The sequence below is a fragment of the Ascaphus truei genome, chromosome 2 (assembly GCF_040206685.1).
Source record: "Ascaphus truei isolate aAscTru1 chromosome 2, aAscTru1.hap1, whole genome shotgun sequence".
NCBI classification, from domain to species: Eukaryota; Metazoa; Chordata; class Amphibia; order Anura; family Ascaphidae; genus Ascaphus; species Ascaphus truei.
In genome coordinates, this window is record NC_134484.1 from 488,876,873 (window position 1) to 488,892,069 (window position 15,197).

The 15,197-nt window shown below is 48.0% G+C and overlaps 2 protein-coding genes across 5 annotated transcripts in view; one reads left to right on the top strand and one right to left on the bottom strand.

Annotated features, from left to right (window-relative positions):
• The window catches only part of LOC142488433 (uncharacterized), a 219,638-nt gene extending 214,278 nt beyond the window's left edge, over positions 1-5,360 (top strand). Inside the window, exon 5 of the mRNA XM_075588940.1 lies at positions 2,117-5,360. Coding sequence (XP_075445055.1) covers positions 2,117-3,939 — 1,823 coding nt within the window. The 3' untranslated portion in view covers positions 3,940-5,360. The remainder of the gene's footprint in view (positions 1-2,116) is intronic.
• LOC142488431 (uncharacterized) overlaps positions 1-15,197 on the bottom strand; it is a 245,337-nt gene that overhangs the window by 123,321 nt on the left and 106,819 nt on the right. The gene's annotated exons all lie outside the window — the stretch shown is intronic.

The following is a 15,197-nucleotide window of genomic DNA, read 5'->3' on the forward strand; positions in this document are numbered from 1 at the left end:
TGCTACAAATGGGTGTGCAGCTCATTGGTCTGAAAGGGGAACCACCTCCCTCCCCCCCCCCGCCAGAACTCCCCTCTACCCCAGCAGCAGCAGACACGGCAAAGCGTGCAGCTGCAACATCAATCACTCCACGGTGCCGGCCAGACCTGCAGCATGTTTGATGTCACTGCGCTGGGCATGCTCTCCCCTGGCCTCTTTGGTACCATTCCTCTTCAGGCTTCGTACCTCCGCAGCCCCCACGCGCACAAAGATATTGGCCGCCAGCTAGGGTGACCAGACTTTCATAAGTAAAAACCGGGACACATCATAAAAAGTATTTATCACACAAATTACATCACTTAAAAATAAATATTATGATATTTGTCTAATAGCGTCCCCATTTATTCTGTATTCTCTCTCTCTCCTCCCCCCCCAATCTCCCCTCTCCCCGTATTTCTCACTCCCCCTCCAGTGTTTCTCTATCCCTCCCCTCAGTGTCAATCCCTCCCCCCACTCTCTCTTTCCCTCACCCCAGTGTGTCTCTCTTTTTCTCCCTCCCCCTAGTGCCTCTATCACTCCCCCAGTGTCTCTCTCTCTCTCTCCCTCCCCCCAGTGTCTCTCACTCTCCCTCCCCCCAGTGTCTCTCACTCTCCCTCCCCCCAGTGTCTCTCACTCTCCCTCCCCCCAGTGTCTCTCACTCTCCCTCCCCCCAGTGTCTCTCACTCTCCCTCCCCCAGTGTCTATCACTCTCCCTCCCCCCAGTGTTTCTCACTCTCCCTCCCCCCAGTATTTCTCACTCTCCCTCCCCACAGTGTCTCTCACTCTCCTGCCCCACAGTGTCTCTCACTCTCCCTCCACACAGTGTCTCTCACTCTCCCTCCACACAGTGTCTCTCACTCTCCCTCCCCACAGTGTCTCTCACTCTCCCTCCCCACAGTGTCTCTCACTCTCCCTCCCCACAGTGTCTCTCACTCTCCCTCCCAACAGTGTCTCTCACTCTCCCTCCCCCCAGTGTCTCTCACTCTCCCTCCCCCCAGTGTCTCTCACTCTCCCTCCCCCCAGTGTCTCTCACTCTCCCTCCCTCCAGTGTCTCTCACTCTCCCTCCCTCCAGTGTCTCTCACTCTCCCTCCCAGTGTCTCTCACTCTCCCTCCCCCCAGTGTCTCTCACTCTCCCTCCCCCCAGTGTCTCTCACTCTCCCTCCCCCCAGTGTCTCTCACTCTCCCTCCCCCCAGTGTCTCTCACTCTCCCTCCTCCCAGTGTCTCTCACTCTCCCTCCCCCCACTGTCTCTCACTCTCCCTCCCCCCAGTGTCTCTCACTCTCCCTCCCGCCAGTGTCTCTCACTCTCCCTCCCGCCAGTGTCTCTCACTCTCCCTCCAGCCAGTGTCTCTCACTCTCCCACAAACCAGTGTCTCTCCCTCTCCCTCCAGCCAGTGTGTGTGTTTCTCCCTTCCCACCAGTCTTTCTTTATCCCCCCCAATATGTTTCTCACCCCATGTCTCTCTTTCACCCCCCTTCCCATGACACACTTTCACCCCCCCTTCCCCATGACACACTCTCACCCCCCCTTCCCTGGACACTCATTCCCTCACCCCGCCTCCCCATGACACTCACCCCCCTCCCCATGACACCCTCACCCCTCCTCCCCATGACACCCCCTCACCCTCTCACGCTCACATCACACTGCATGCAACAAGGAGGTCCTGCAGGAGCTGTGCAGCACAGCGCCACCTTAGGGCCGAAAGAAATTGCAGCTACCGACTGCTTTTTTCTCTGCTCCAGGCAAAATCACCGGCAAAACCTCCTGCGCCCCCTCCTAAATAATCTTGCTCACCCCAGTTTGTGCACCGCTGGAATAATGAATACAGTAATAAATACAAGTTATATATGTATCAATGATTTCACTGTGAGAGCTGCTACAAATACATTTCAGGCCTTCAGAACCACCACCAAAGTCATTAGGGGCCACTGGATGTCCATGGGCCACAATTTTAAAACCCTGGGTGAAGAGAATATTTAGTTAATGAAGTATTGGTGAAATAAATTCTTCAGTGTTTTGTATTTGTAATTTGCGTTCAGCAATTTTGATTTACTGATTGAAAACATGTGTTCTGTCTTTTTTGTTTACTTCTGTTAGAGATCGGCCTGAATGAGGAACAGAACTTGAGCTCTGATACATCAAGAAGCTGTCTGACTCTGCGCAGCCCAGAAGTGCCAAAAAACAATGATTCCTGCCACATTTTAGACACGTGCAAGGAACCAGTGCCACATGATGGTGAATTTACAGACCTTGTACAGAACACAGCAGACATGGACTCTAAATATGGGTCCAGCAAAAGGTATGCGAGAGATTTAAGAAGAAGCCGCGGTGCTCAGCCTTTTCTCTGTTGTCAGTGTGGCAAAAGCTTCTCACTGCACAGGGACCTGCTCACACACGTTTGTGTCCCCGCTAGAGAGCAAACCTTTACATGTACAGATGGTGGGAGCAGTTTCTCACTGAAGGGGAAACTTCATTCACACCAGATGATTCAGACACCATTGACTCCTTTTACTTGTGCAGTGTGTGGGAAACAGTTACGTACCAAGAGGACACTCCTCAATCAGAGTTACAGGGAGAAACCATTCACATGTTCAGAGTGTAGTAAAAGCATTTCTCAGAAGACTGAGCTCCTCAAACATGAGAGGATTCCTACAGGGGAGAAACCATTCACATGTACAGAGTGTGGGAAACAATTCAGTACTAAGAGCCACATCCTCAGACACCAGATGACTCATACAGGAGAAAAACCATTCACATGTTCAGAATGTGGGAAACAATTTAGTACTAAGAGCCATCTACTCAGACACCAAATGACTCATACTGGAGAGAAACCATTCACATGTATAGAATGTAGTAAAAGCTTTTCTCGGAAGACAGAATTCCTCAACCATGAGCGGATTCATACAGGGAAGACACCATTCACATGTACAGAGTGTGGGAAACTATTCACAGTTAAGCACAGTCTCCTCATACACCAGATGATTCATACAAGAGCAAAACCATTCACATGTTCAGAGTGTGGGAAACAATTTAGTACTAAGAGCAACCTCTTCAGACACCAGATGACTCATACAAGGGGAAAACCATTCACATGTTCAGAGTGTGGAAAAAAATTCAGTATTAAGAAAACCCTCATCAGACACCAGATGACTCATACTGGAGAGAAACCAGTCACATGTACAGAGGGTAGTAAAAGCCTTTCTCTGAAGATGGATATCATGAAACATGAGCGGATTCATACAGGAGAAAAAACATTCACATGTTCAGAGTGTGGGAAACAATTTAGTTCTAAGAGCCACCTCTTCAGACACCAAATGACTCATACTGGAGAGAAACCATTCACATGTACAGAGTGTAGTAAAAGCTTTTCTCGGAAGACAGAGCTCCTCATCCATGAGCGGATTCATACAGGGGAGAAACCATTCATATGTACAGAGTGTGGGAAACAATTCAGTTCTAAGAGCCACCTCCTCAGACACCAGATGACTCATACAGGAGAAAAACCATTCACATGTTCAGAGTGTGGGAAACAATTTAATACTAAGAACCACCTCCTCAGACACCAGATGACTCATACTGGAGAGAAACCATTCACATGTATAGAATGTAGTAAAAGCTTTTCTCGGAAGACAGAATTCCTCAACCATGAGCGGATTCATACAGGGAAGACACCATTCACATGTACAGAGTGTGGGAAACAATTCACAGTTAAGCACAGTCTCCTCATACACCAGATGATTCATACAAGAGAAAAACCATTCACGTGTTCAGAGTGCGGGAAACAATTTAGTACTAAGAGCAACCTCATCAGACACCAGATGACTCATACAGGGGAGAAACCATTCACATCTTCAGAGTGTGGAAAACAATTCAGTATTAAGAAAACCCTCCTCAGACACCAGATGACTCATACTGGATAGAAACCATTCACATGTACAGAGTGTGGGAAACAATTCAGTACTAAGAGAACCCTCCTCAGACACCAGAGGACTCATACAGGGGAGAAACCATTCACTTGTGCAGATTTTAGTAAAAGCTTTTCTCTGAAGAAGTACCTCCTCAAACGTGTGGATTCATACAGGGGATAAACCATGCACATGTACAGAGTGTGGGGAACAATTCCGTATTTAGAGCATTCTTCTCACACACCATATGATTCATACAGGAGAGAACCCCTTCACATGAACAGAGGGTTGTAAAAGCTTTTCTCTGAAGACAGAGCTACTCATCCATGAGTGGATTCATAGAGGAAAGAAACCATTCACATGAACAGAGGGTTGTAAAAGCTTTTCTCTGAAGACAGAGCACCTCAAACATGAGCGGATTCATACAGGGGAGAACCCCTTCCATGTACAGAGTGTGGGAAACCCTTCACATGTTAAGAGCCACCTTCTCACACACCTCAAGATTCATACACGGGAGAAACCATTCCCATGTACATAGTGTGGGGAAAGCTTTTCACAGAGGATCAACCTCATTACACACATGAGGATTCATACATGAGATAAAATATGTGATTGTTCAAAGTAGGGTTGGGCAATATACCAGTAGCATAGTAATACTGCAGTAATAAAAATGGACGGTAACGCAATACTTGCCATTACTTCTTACCATGGCATTCCTATCAGCAGTTGCAGAGTGGGGGTGGGTCTGGCAGAGGGGACTGTGTGTGGGCCTGGTAGAGACAGTGGAGTGGGAGTGAGTCTGGGAGCTCCTTGACTTTCACGTGCTGCAGCTATAAGGAATCCTCCTGCTGGTAATCTCACCCCTCCATATTAACCACTTCCCCTCTGCCATGCCTCTTAACCCTTCCCTTCGACCATAACTCCCCCGTATTTCTCTCGGCTCTCACCCGTGCCTCTTGACCCCCTCCTTCCCCATGCCCATTAACCTACGCCTCCCCATGCCCTATTATTGTGTACAGGAGAAGGGGGGTCGAGTAGGTAAGTACATTTTCATAACGTGCACCCCAAAACTGGAACAACCTACCGGAGACTCTCGCATCCACCACCAGTTTAAGTTCTTTCAAAACTAAGGCTGTCTCACATTTAATCTGGTCTGTAACTGTTACATACGCCTATAATATATATTATCTTTAACTGTGCATGCAATGTCTTGTATATAATGTGTACCCTGTTCACTTATGTAAATGTATTTGTAACCATGTATTATTTGTCTTACTCTGTGCCCAGGACATACATGAAAACGAGAGGTAACTCTCAATGTATTACTTCCTGGTAAAACATTTTATAAATAAATAAAAATAACATGGTGAAGAAAGGGGCTTTAGTGTGGGTGTAGTTAGTGTAACATTTTCAATGAAACATTTTTTATTAAAATTAAAATATACTCAAATGTATTTGCTTTTTTAACATTTTATTAAGAATGAAATGCATTTGAATAAGAAATATGTTTCACAATAAATGACTTTGAACATTTTGAGGACTTTTGCTTTTTTGCTTTCTATTGGGTGTTAATATATTGCTGAATATTGTTATCACGATAAATTACTTAATACTCTTATGGTGGGAAGTATTTTTTGTTATTGTTCAGGGTGTTGGAAACAATTCAGTACAAAGTGTGACCTGTCACACCCAAGTATTTACATGGGAGAAACCATTTGCTTGTTCAGTGTGGGAAACAATTCAGTGTTAGGGGTCACCTCTTCAGAAACCAACAAATTCATGCAGAGAGAGGCCTTTCACATGGACAGAGTATAGGAAAAACGTTTCTTGGGTGAATGACCTCACACACCACATGATTCACACAGGGGAAATAATTTGCTTGCTCAGAGTGGGGTAAACCATTTTATACAAAGTCGGACCTCTTGTTACACCAGCAGATTTACATAAGAGAAAAACTTTTTAATTGTACATAATTTGGGAAACATTTCAGCACTGAGAGGCACCTCAACTCACACCAAACAATTCATAAAAGGGGATTACATCATAATCAATTCTGTAATAGGAGGACAGTCCTCAGACACCAGAGCATTTACACAGGGGAGAAACCTTTCCCATGTGCAGAGTGTATACAATGTTTCTCAGTAAGAAAACCTTGTCACTCAAATGCTTACACAGGGTAGGTATCTATGGCTTTATTTACATAGTGCCATTAGTGTTCATAGCGCTTCACAGCACTAACACACATGATAATCATAAATAACAAATAAAACAATGGGAAGAAGTGCTTCAGACATAAAAGTAACATTTAGGGAAAGGAGACCCTTTCCTTGAGAGCTTACAATCTAATTGGGCTCCTGAATCCTCCTGCTCTACAGTTTGATACTTTTTGTGAGCTGCAAGCCACGCCAGTTGGAGCTGGGACAAGGAAGGGGTTAAAGGTATTTGCAAGGGGTCTGTGGCATCTGCAATAGGCTTGTTATCCCCTATTAGGCCCCAGCAAGGTCCCTACTCCCCTGTGGAGGTTGTGGTTGCTTTATGGACACTGCCCTGTAGAACCAGAGTATAATGACAAAGCCAGGACGTGGCTGCATCCTGGACCAGGGTGATCTGGGGACCAGATCATCCTTCTATGCCCACAGGGACTAAGGTGGTACAATCGACGCAGGACCCACCCAACGTAGAGGTGGAGGCGTCGCGGTTCATCGCTTCAGATCCGTGGAACCCGTATTCATTCTTGCGCGCCCAGGTGTGAACACACCCTGCCGGTACTCCATCTCACCAAGTGCAGCCAACCAACTGGCTAGTGGGGCAGTGATGTCACACACACGTCATTGGGTGATTGACTCCGTGGACACCAGAGTGTTGGATGCTCAGGGGCACTTTAGTACTTGGGGTAAACCCCACGAGGGTGAGGACATGGTGCAAAGGGGAGCACGGTGAAGGGGTACGACCCTGCGAGGCTTGTATGTTTTAGATTGTTGTTATTAGTCTGTGCAGTAAAACTGTTACACTGGCGACACACTTTATTCGAGCTCGGCTAGTCCCACGAATTCGGGTATACCCGGGTGTATTGAGGTTTGTGACTGTTTTCTGCCCGAGTGCATTGAGGTATTTTCCAGGCAGGGATTGAAGCATTTTATTCCCGCTGGCTGCAATACTGCACAGTATATATATATATACTGCATTACAATTCATGAATTTATGCCATCTGGTAGACACGCGAAGCATTTCAGCCTATTAAATCCTAATCATTATCATTTAACAGATCAGCCGCCCGTCAGCCAGGCATGAACCCAGGCTGGGAAGGCAAACACAACGGGGCTTGTCAGAGGTGAGGAGCGGCGCATTCCAGGTATCTGCCAGGTACATACTGGGTATTTGCTCGAATAAAGTGTGTCGGTGCAGTATACCTATACAAGTGTGTTTTTTATTTCAAACTTTTTTTTTTCATAGGGATAAACAAATTAGTAATATAACAACGTTTCAGCGGGGTATCTTTACAGCATTTTTTGTATACAAAGAACCAGAAGCTTGTACTCAAACAGAACCAGCTGTATCTGTACTAATTCCAAAGATTCCTTAACCATGAACCTTTTTTCAAATTTTCTTTGATAGGCAGAGTCCTTTTGCATATCCCTGTAGCGAGAAATGAAAGAATAGAGGGAGGAAAGGACAGAAGGGGAGGAGGAGGAGGTAAGGAGGGGAGGGGGGGATGGAGAGGAGGAGATTCATGGTACCGGGATAGAGGGTAGGGAGGGAGAAGGATTAGTCCCAGCCCCAATCCACCCCCCGACACCTCCCACAAGGTCATCAGCCACTACTATCCCTGTCCAAAAACCTGTTCCTTGTTTTTTTTTTAAAGTTAATTCCCAATTCTTAGCTCTGTGGCCATGGCGCCCATGTTATATAAAATTGTTCCATTTTTTGACCGAGTTGTGCTGAGGGTTTCTCTATGAGTCTGACCTCATTCACGTTTAACTACAGTTCGCTTGGATGGGACAATTTCGCAATTGTCCTTAGGAATCCGTTCGAGAGTCCCCAGGGCTAACGGGTTCTGTAGCTTGGGTTAATGTATTTGTTCCGATGGTATTAACCCCTTGCGCAACAGAGCCGTGACCGCTGTGCTGTGTGAACGAAGTCCGGCTGGAACGTAATTACATCTTAGTTGAATCAGAGGAGACACTTAGGAGCCAGACTGGGAATACCTCGGTGGGCACAGTTATAGACTGGACAAAGCTATCTCTAACATGTGTACCCAATCCCCTACGTGGGAGATTTAACCCTTCAATGGCCGTGTGTGTGCCAGTCGCACACGGGCGACCGGCCTTGCAGCTGGGGACCGTTGCCCCTGTTGGGGTCCCTTGGACCGGTCTGGACAGTCTGGCCTTAGATAACCGACCTTGTTGCAGGTGTAACACCGCCTCACATGTTTGAACTCTGCAGCCTTGGGTGCGTTGACGGCTGCTGCAAGTTTGTATATCCATTGAGGGGTAGTTTTAGCTCCCTTAGCCATGCGGGCCGTTCCTTTGAGTGCTGCTGGATCCTCCATTGCAACCCTGCTGGCCGCATACTTATCAGCCATTTTCGCAGCCTCCTCATAGGTCTTAGGTTTATGATCAAAGATCCATGCCCTCACGTCCAAGGGGAGCTGCTGTAGCAGCTGCTCTTGGTAAAATAAGTCCAGTAGGGTATGGAATTTTGTAACCTCATTTCCATCCACCCACTGAGTCCTGTGTAAGGCCATACGGCCGGCATAGTCACTGAATGACTCCCCGGGGAGCACTCCCCCCGTCCGGAACTTGCCCCTGTATGCTTCTGGGGTCAGGGCGTACTGGGTTAGCAGCTTGCTTTTAACATGACCGTAGTCATCGGCATCCACACGTGGAATACCCATCACAGTCCGTTTGGCTTTTCCAGATAACAGTGGTCGCAGTCTGACCACCCAGTCCCTCCTTGGAATTCGGAACCGGGAAAACTGCGTCTCAAAGTCATTTAAAAATGCATCCAGGTCATCTGTGCCATCCACGAACTTGCTGAAGCTGTGATGATCTGCCCGGGGAAGCTCCAGTTCCCCATTTACATGGTGAGATTGGTGGGTCTTTCTGAGCACTGCCGTCAGGAGCTGTACCCGCTCTGCAGTGCTAACCCCCGTTCCCCATGAAGCGAGAAGTGCAGTGAGCCCAGGGACGACCCATTTGGCAGCCACAGCTGCTACTTCATCCGCTCTCCCTGGCGCCAAGCCAACCACAGCCGGGGGTCACTAGCATTCTCCTCATGTCCTGGCAGCCCCAGAGCTGGAGGGTCCTCCTGCACTCCAGGCTGAATAGCACTCTCCGCCACATCAGCTACGGGGACCTGCCCTTCTGGCAGGACCCTTCAGTCCTCATGATGCTCCAAATCCTCCAGTTGTACCTTTGACTGCCCATCTGTCGGTAAGCCATACCCCGCACATCTCTCCACGACCTTCTCTCTGTTCCACGACCTGAACCTTCCTGAGCGATTACTCATGGTGCCTTCGGGGTATGGGTAAAGGAACAGTGAAGTTTCTCGTGCTCTTTAGAAGTGTGTGTCAGTTGCTACTTGTCTGAGGAGCTCTCAAGCTACGAGGTCCTCACTATATTACAGAGCCCTGCAGGAAACTACAGAATCCCGCAGGAGACTATAGTATAAGTTCAATCAGTATTCCACATGCTGCCACAAGTTATTACAAAGCCTGTCACGGTGGACACAACTTTACCAACACATTTATATTTTTGTGTACTCGATTGAACACAACAAACTGCAAAATAAATTGTGATTTATTTCCTTAACAGACAAACACACGTCAACTTCAGAATTCACTTAAAAACAACACTTACATGTGCAAGAAAACTAAATAAAATGTCCTTTGCATACAAGCGCACGAAATGCAGTCTTAATTTAAAGGTCCTGTGGCTTGATCGCAAGTTGCCGATCTAATAACTCTTCGCAATTGTCCGTAGGAATCCGTTCGGGAGTCCCCAGGTCTAATGGGTTCCGTAGCTTGGGGTAATGTCTTTGTTCCGATGGTATTAACCCCTTGCGCACCGGAGCTGTTACCGCTGTGCTGTGTGAACGAAGTCCGGCTGGAACGTAGTTACATCTTAGTTGAATCAGAGGAGACACTTAGGAGCCACACTGGGGATACCTCGGTGGGCAAGGTTATAGACTGTACAAGGCTATCTCTAACATGTGGACCCAATCCCCTTCGTTGGAGATTTAACCCACCAATGGCCGTGTTGCCCACAGTTCACAAAACCGGGCAAAAAGGCTTTCCGGTGTGCAAAGCGCATGGGTCAGTTTGACACCCATGCCACTTAGCATACCTGGGCTACACCCATACCTTGGCGCCTCTGAGTCTGAGATTTGGCCCAGAGGTGTCAATGACCCGGCATCTGTTATTGTGACGACTCAGGAGATTCCTTCCTCTCCCTGTCCCTCTCTCCCATCTCCTGTTACCCTTTCTACTCCTTCCCACTCCTCTCCTTCATCTTCTACCTCTCTCCCCTTTCCGCAGCGCGTTCCCCGCAGGTCTCGCAGACTCACGCGCTTCCTTAGCCCCGGCTTTAATCCTCCCCGCTCCCTCTCCCCCGCGGTAGCTCCTTTATCTTCCCCTACCTTTACCTTCCCCTGTGGTGCCATCCGTACCGTTGCCTCCTCCTCGTGTATATATATACGCGCAATCCATTTAGTTTAAGTCCCAACCTATGATATGCATGCATACTTACCTTACCTTGACAACTGTAGTCAATACAGGACAACGGCATTAGGCACTGTTTACTAAGTGCCACACGCATGCTCCGTTCATTTCACCACACTGAGTGAAGACTCCTACTACTCACAAGCCAATACTATAGTTATTTTACAAACGGCTATGCATGATTCTAATTAGAAGTCCCTCTCTCTACTTATACTTACCTTGACATCGGTGATCGCTACACTGGATGTTGATCACGCAGATTGAGGCGCATGCGCAGTTCGCCACAGTGCATTTAGTTTGGTATATTACACTGTATCTATTGATTTGCTTCACGTTGTTAGGTATCATCACGTTACTTTATATGAACACATCAAGTTATTTATTAGCACATCTTGCACTTTTTTTTATCATTTATTTTGTACCTTAAGGGACATTTCATTCACAGTTGTGAGAGCTTCCACCGCATACCATTAGGTTACTACTTTGGTACTTACACTTCAGTTGACTTCCATTTGTATGGATTAATACCTCGAGGGACCTGTTTATAGCTATATGTCCTTCCTTCTGGATATATATCTATTTTTATTATTAGTTTAATATCAATAAAATTATTTTAACTTTGTTAATTCAGCTGCTTCTGACATTATTATATAAATTGGTTTGCAGTGCGCCATCATCTGGGATCCTTTAGTGTACTTTGCTCTTGAAGTATACCTCTAGTAAATACTGTATCTCCTCCCAGGCGGCACGCAGCTACCCCTTCTGGGGTTTAGAGCGAGGTGTTCACACATTGTCTTAACTTTTTTCTTATATGACGCTATGGATATAAGGTCTCCTCTAATTGACGCCTTATGGGCTTTCCATAGTATAGTCGGGGACTCTAGTGAACCTTTATCTATTGAAAAATATTCTATAAGTTTTTGCTTAATTGTGCTCTCTACATCTGGCGAATTCAGTAAAGAGTTATTTAGTTTCCAATTATATTGATTATTTGTGCCGAAGGAGAGAGAGAGCACTAATTCAACAGGGTCTGACCAGGATATTGAGCCTATATTCGACTGGGAGGATGTCTGGAGAATATCTTTGGTATTCAGAAAATAATCAATCTTTGAGTAGGTCTGATGTGGAGCTGAGAAGAACGTATAATCACGCTGACCTTGATGCTGTGCTCTCCAGATATCCGTAAGAGAGAAATCTTTTAATATCTCCTTAAATTTTGGGGCATTTTTCTGGGCCGGTCTTGGATGAGTGACGCCCGGGACACTTGACCTGACTTGGCCAGGGACACTTACTATGTTCATGTCCCCTGCCATAATTATTGAAGAGGGAGGCTGTCATTCTACAATTTCTAGAACTTCACTGAGAAAATTTGCTTGGCCTTCGTTCGGGGCATAAACATTCACCAGGGATACTGGGACTCCCGACAGGGACCCTTGTAGAATTAAAAATCTACCTCCTGGATCCGCTAAGGTCTTGTTGAGAGCAAACGTAATATTGTTTTTGATTAGTATGGCTACTCCTCTTTTTTTGGCTGAGAAAGATGCATAGTATGCCTGGGAATAAGTCTTCCCAAAAGTATTTCGGGGGGAAGTAGTGTTAAAATGGTTTCTTGTAAAAACAATATGTCCCCATTGGTCTTTTTAAGTTCCTGAAGGGTCAGTCTTCTCTTAACCACAGAGTTTAGACCTTTAACATTCATTGATATCAATTTTATTGAAGTTATATTAGCCATGTTTGCATATTAAAGAAAGGGGTGAGGGTACGAATCACTTTCCCAAGTTGGCTGTTTTTTTTTTTTAACCCTATACACTTACAAGAAGAGCAGGGATGTAAAACGTGATTGTCCACTTGTGGTTGGCCCTGACGGGTGGGGGACGGGAGGGAGAACCGGGGAAAGGGAGGCAGGAGAAAGAAAAGGGGAGACAGTGAGACGAGAGAAAAGGAGTGGTCAATATATACGCTCTAAAGTGGAATCCTTCATCACCCTATGGATGAGGAGTCCGGGCCTAATGCCTTGGGAGACATCTCTGAGCACCGCACGTGGGAGCCTTTGTAGCAAACATGTAAAATGGCTACAGTCATCTCTCCTGCTGACAGTAAGGCCTGGTAAGTTGTGGGCATGCCAGCAGTAATTATGGAGGTTTGCCCTCACACCCTGGTGGAGTGCCCTGTGTATGGATGGGAGTAGTCACATGCTCTGACTCCATGGTTAGTGATGTCAGAGGTGTGTCAGCTTTCAGAGTATACATAAGGCACAGCACTGAGCCTAAAGTTAGTTCTGCGTCCAGTTCTGCTAAGAGGAGGAGGAGTTCTGGCAGGAGTTCAAGTTCTAGTACTAGCCTGAGTTACTGAGAGTTCTAGTTATGTTATAGTAACTGAAGAGGAGACTGTGTCCAGGGACCTGGCACAGGGCAGTGATCCCTGCGGGGATAGGGAATCCCTATCTTAGGAGAGATACACCTTTTAAAGGGAGGCACTGACTGGACATGAGTGGCTAGATATCTACTGCGAGGGGCAGCTAGCCCACATCAATCAATAAAGATGTTCTCAATCACAAACCCTCTCGTGTACATGTGTGGAGTGAATGTACAGAGAGGAGCACCACGGAGGAGTTCCTCAACAGGACCATCCCCATGCGGACGCAGGGACCCTGATGAGGTGGAGGCGCTGCACTGGAACTAGGTGAGACTCAGCACATTACCTCAGCTGCCTGTCTGGACGGATCCTCCCCACACACCATCATGCGGGAGACTCAGGAGTCCTGTTGCCAACAGATGCACCACCAGACACTACCACACTGTAATGGGGGCCGGTTAGACCACAGGGGCCAATGTGAGATTGGGTGGGTCAGGCCGGTTCACAAACACCGTTACATTTGGAGGCGAGCTGCTGAGATCAGATCTGTCATCAGGACAGGCTCTAGCTAGGCACACTGGGAAACAGGGAGAGCGTCTGCTGCCACTCTGTGCTGCGTAGGGATGGACCTAGGGGTGGTCAGGGGGCTGACGGGATATTGTCAGTTCGCAGGGACAACCTAGGGGCCTGAAAGGAGTGAGGGGTTTGGAGCCGGGCTATAGCTGACCGAGTCACCTTGAGGCAGTGCTAGTTGGTAGGACGCCAGAAGGGATAGCCTGTAACTTGGTCAGGAATCCTGGAGAGGGTCTGCGCTAGGCTGACCAAGAGAGGTAGACGCCCCAAGTACTGCATGGCAGAGCCAGAGTACCTAGCCCATTCCAGACACTTACCATAGGGAGCACAGACTGGGAGGAAGGAGACACAGCAGACACTGAGAGAGTGAGCCTAGCCTGAGGTAGTGCAACATGAGTCCAGCCTAGTTCAGGTACACATGTGGTGGTGCATCTGAGCAACTCTTTATTGTACTGATGTGGATGCTGCCCCGCAGAGCGGAGTCCCATGTACGATAACTGTTACGAGAGAATGGAGGATCCGCGTGGTGCGGAGAACACAAAATGGCGACCAGAGGCTGATGGGGAGGGCACCCGTGGCGTGCACCCCACTGAAGAGCAAACTGTCGCCGAGTTATCGTTAACCAGTCTGCTCTGGAGCGGAGCGAAGGCCGTGGCTGCCCCGTTTTTATCCTGTCTGGGACACCGAGGGGCCACCCTTGAAGAGTGTGAGGAAATTGTAATAATTGGGGGAGAACCCCGCGAGGAGAGCAAACAAAATGACTTTTTGGGCTTAAAAGCCAACCAAAATGGCGGTTCCCGCTTGCTAGGGAAACCGCATGGGACAGTCACAGAAGAAATGGCTGATGCAGAACTTGCAAAGAGCTGGCCGGGAATGGCGCGAACAGCAGAGCCCCGCCCTGATGGGGGGCATGGCGCGAAAGCTATGGCTGCGCCTTCATGGACAGTGACTAACTCAGCCCCTGTGCTGAGTCAACCGCTTAGTCTATGGGACCCTCCCCTGATTTCCATCAGGGGGAGTGACTTTCAACTATGGCCTGTGGGAATGCACCCACTGGGCCCAGGGACTGATATCCAGACGGCGCCACTACCCAAGGTAGTTCCGGCCGCGGAAATGATTTGCAAGAAAGAGGGATATTTTGCACGCAAAGCTGCTGCAAGGAGAAGGCGGGAACTAGCCGCGGGAAAAGAATCCAGCTCTGAGGAGGAAACTGGCGCGAAAACGCAGACCGCGCCCACCAGGACTGAGAGAGGCACGGCCTTAATTAAGGGGCATGATATTCCCCTGTGGGACCCGCCCATAATTGCAACCCCTGGGGGCGGGTTCCAGCTATGTCAGCGGAAGGAGGAGCCAAAGCAGGAAGTGGCTGGCCCAGAAGCTTCTACCAGTCAGTTGCGAGGAACCACTGACCTGGAGAGACCCACACTGAAAGTGGTCCCTACAAAAAGAATGGCCTGCCCCTCCGCTCTGGGAACTATGGTCTCCGCCCAGCCCTACTCAGTACCCGGCGGGCTACTAGTAGTAAGGGTGGCTAACACCGAGACGGTGGTCGGGCTCTGCCTACAATGCGGGCTGCCCGGAGGCACAGTCAACACGGCGGCACGTTGCCCACATTGCGGGACACTGT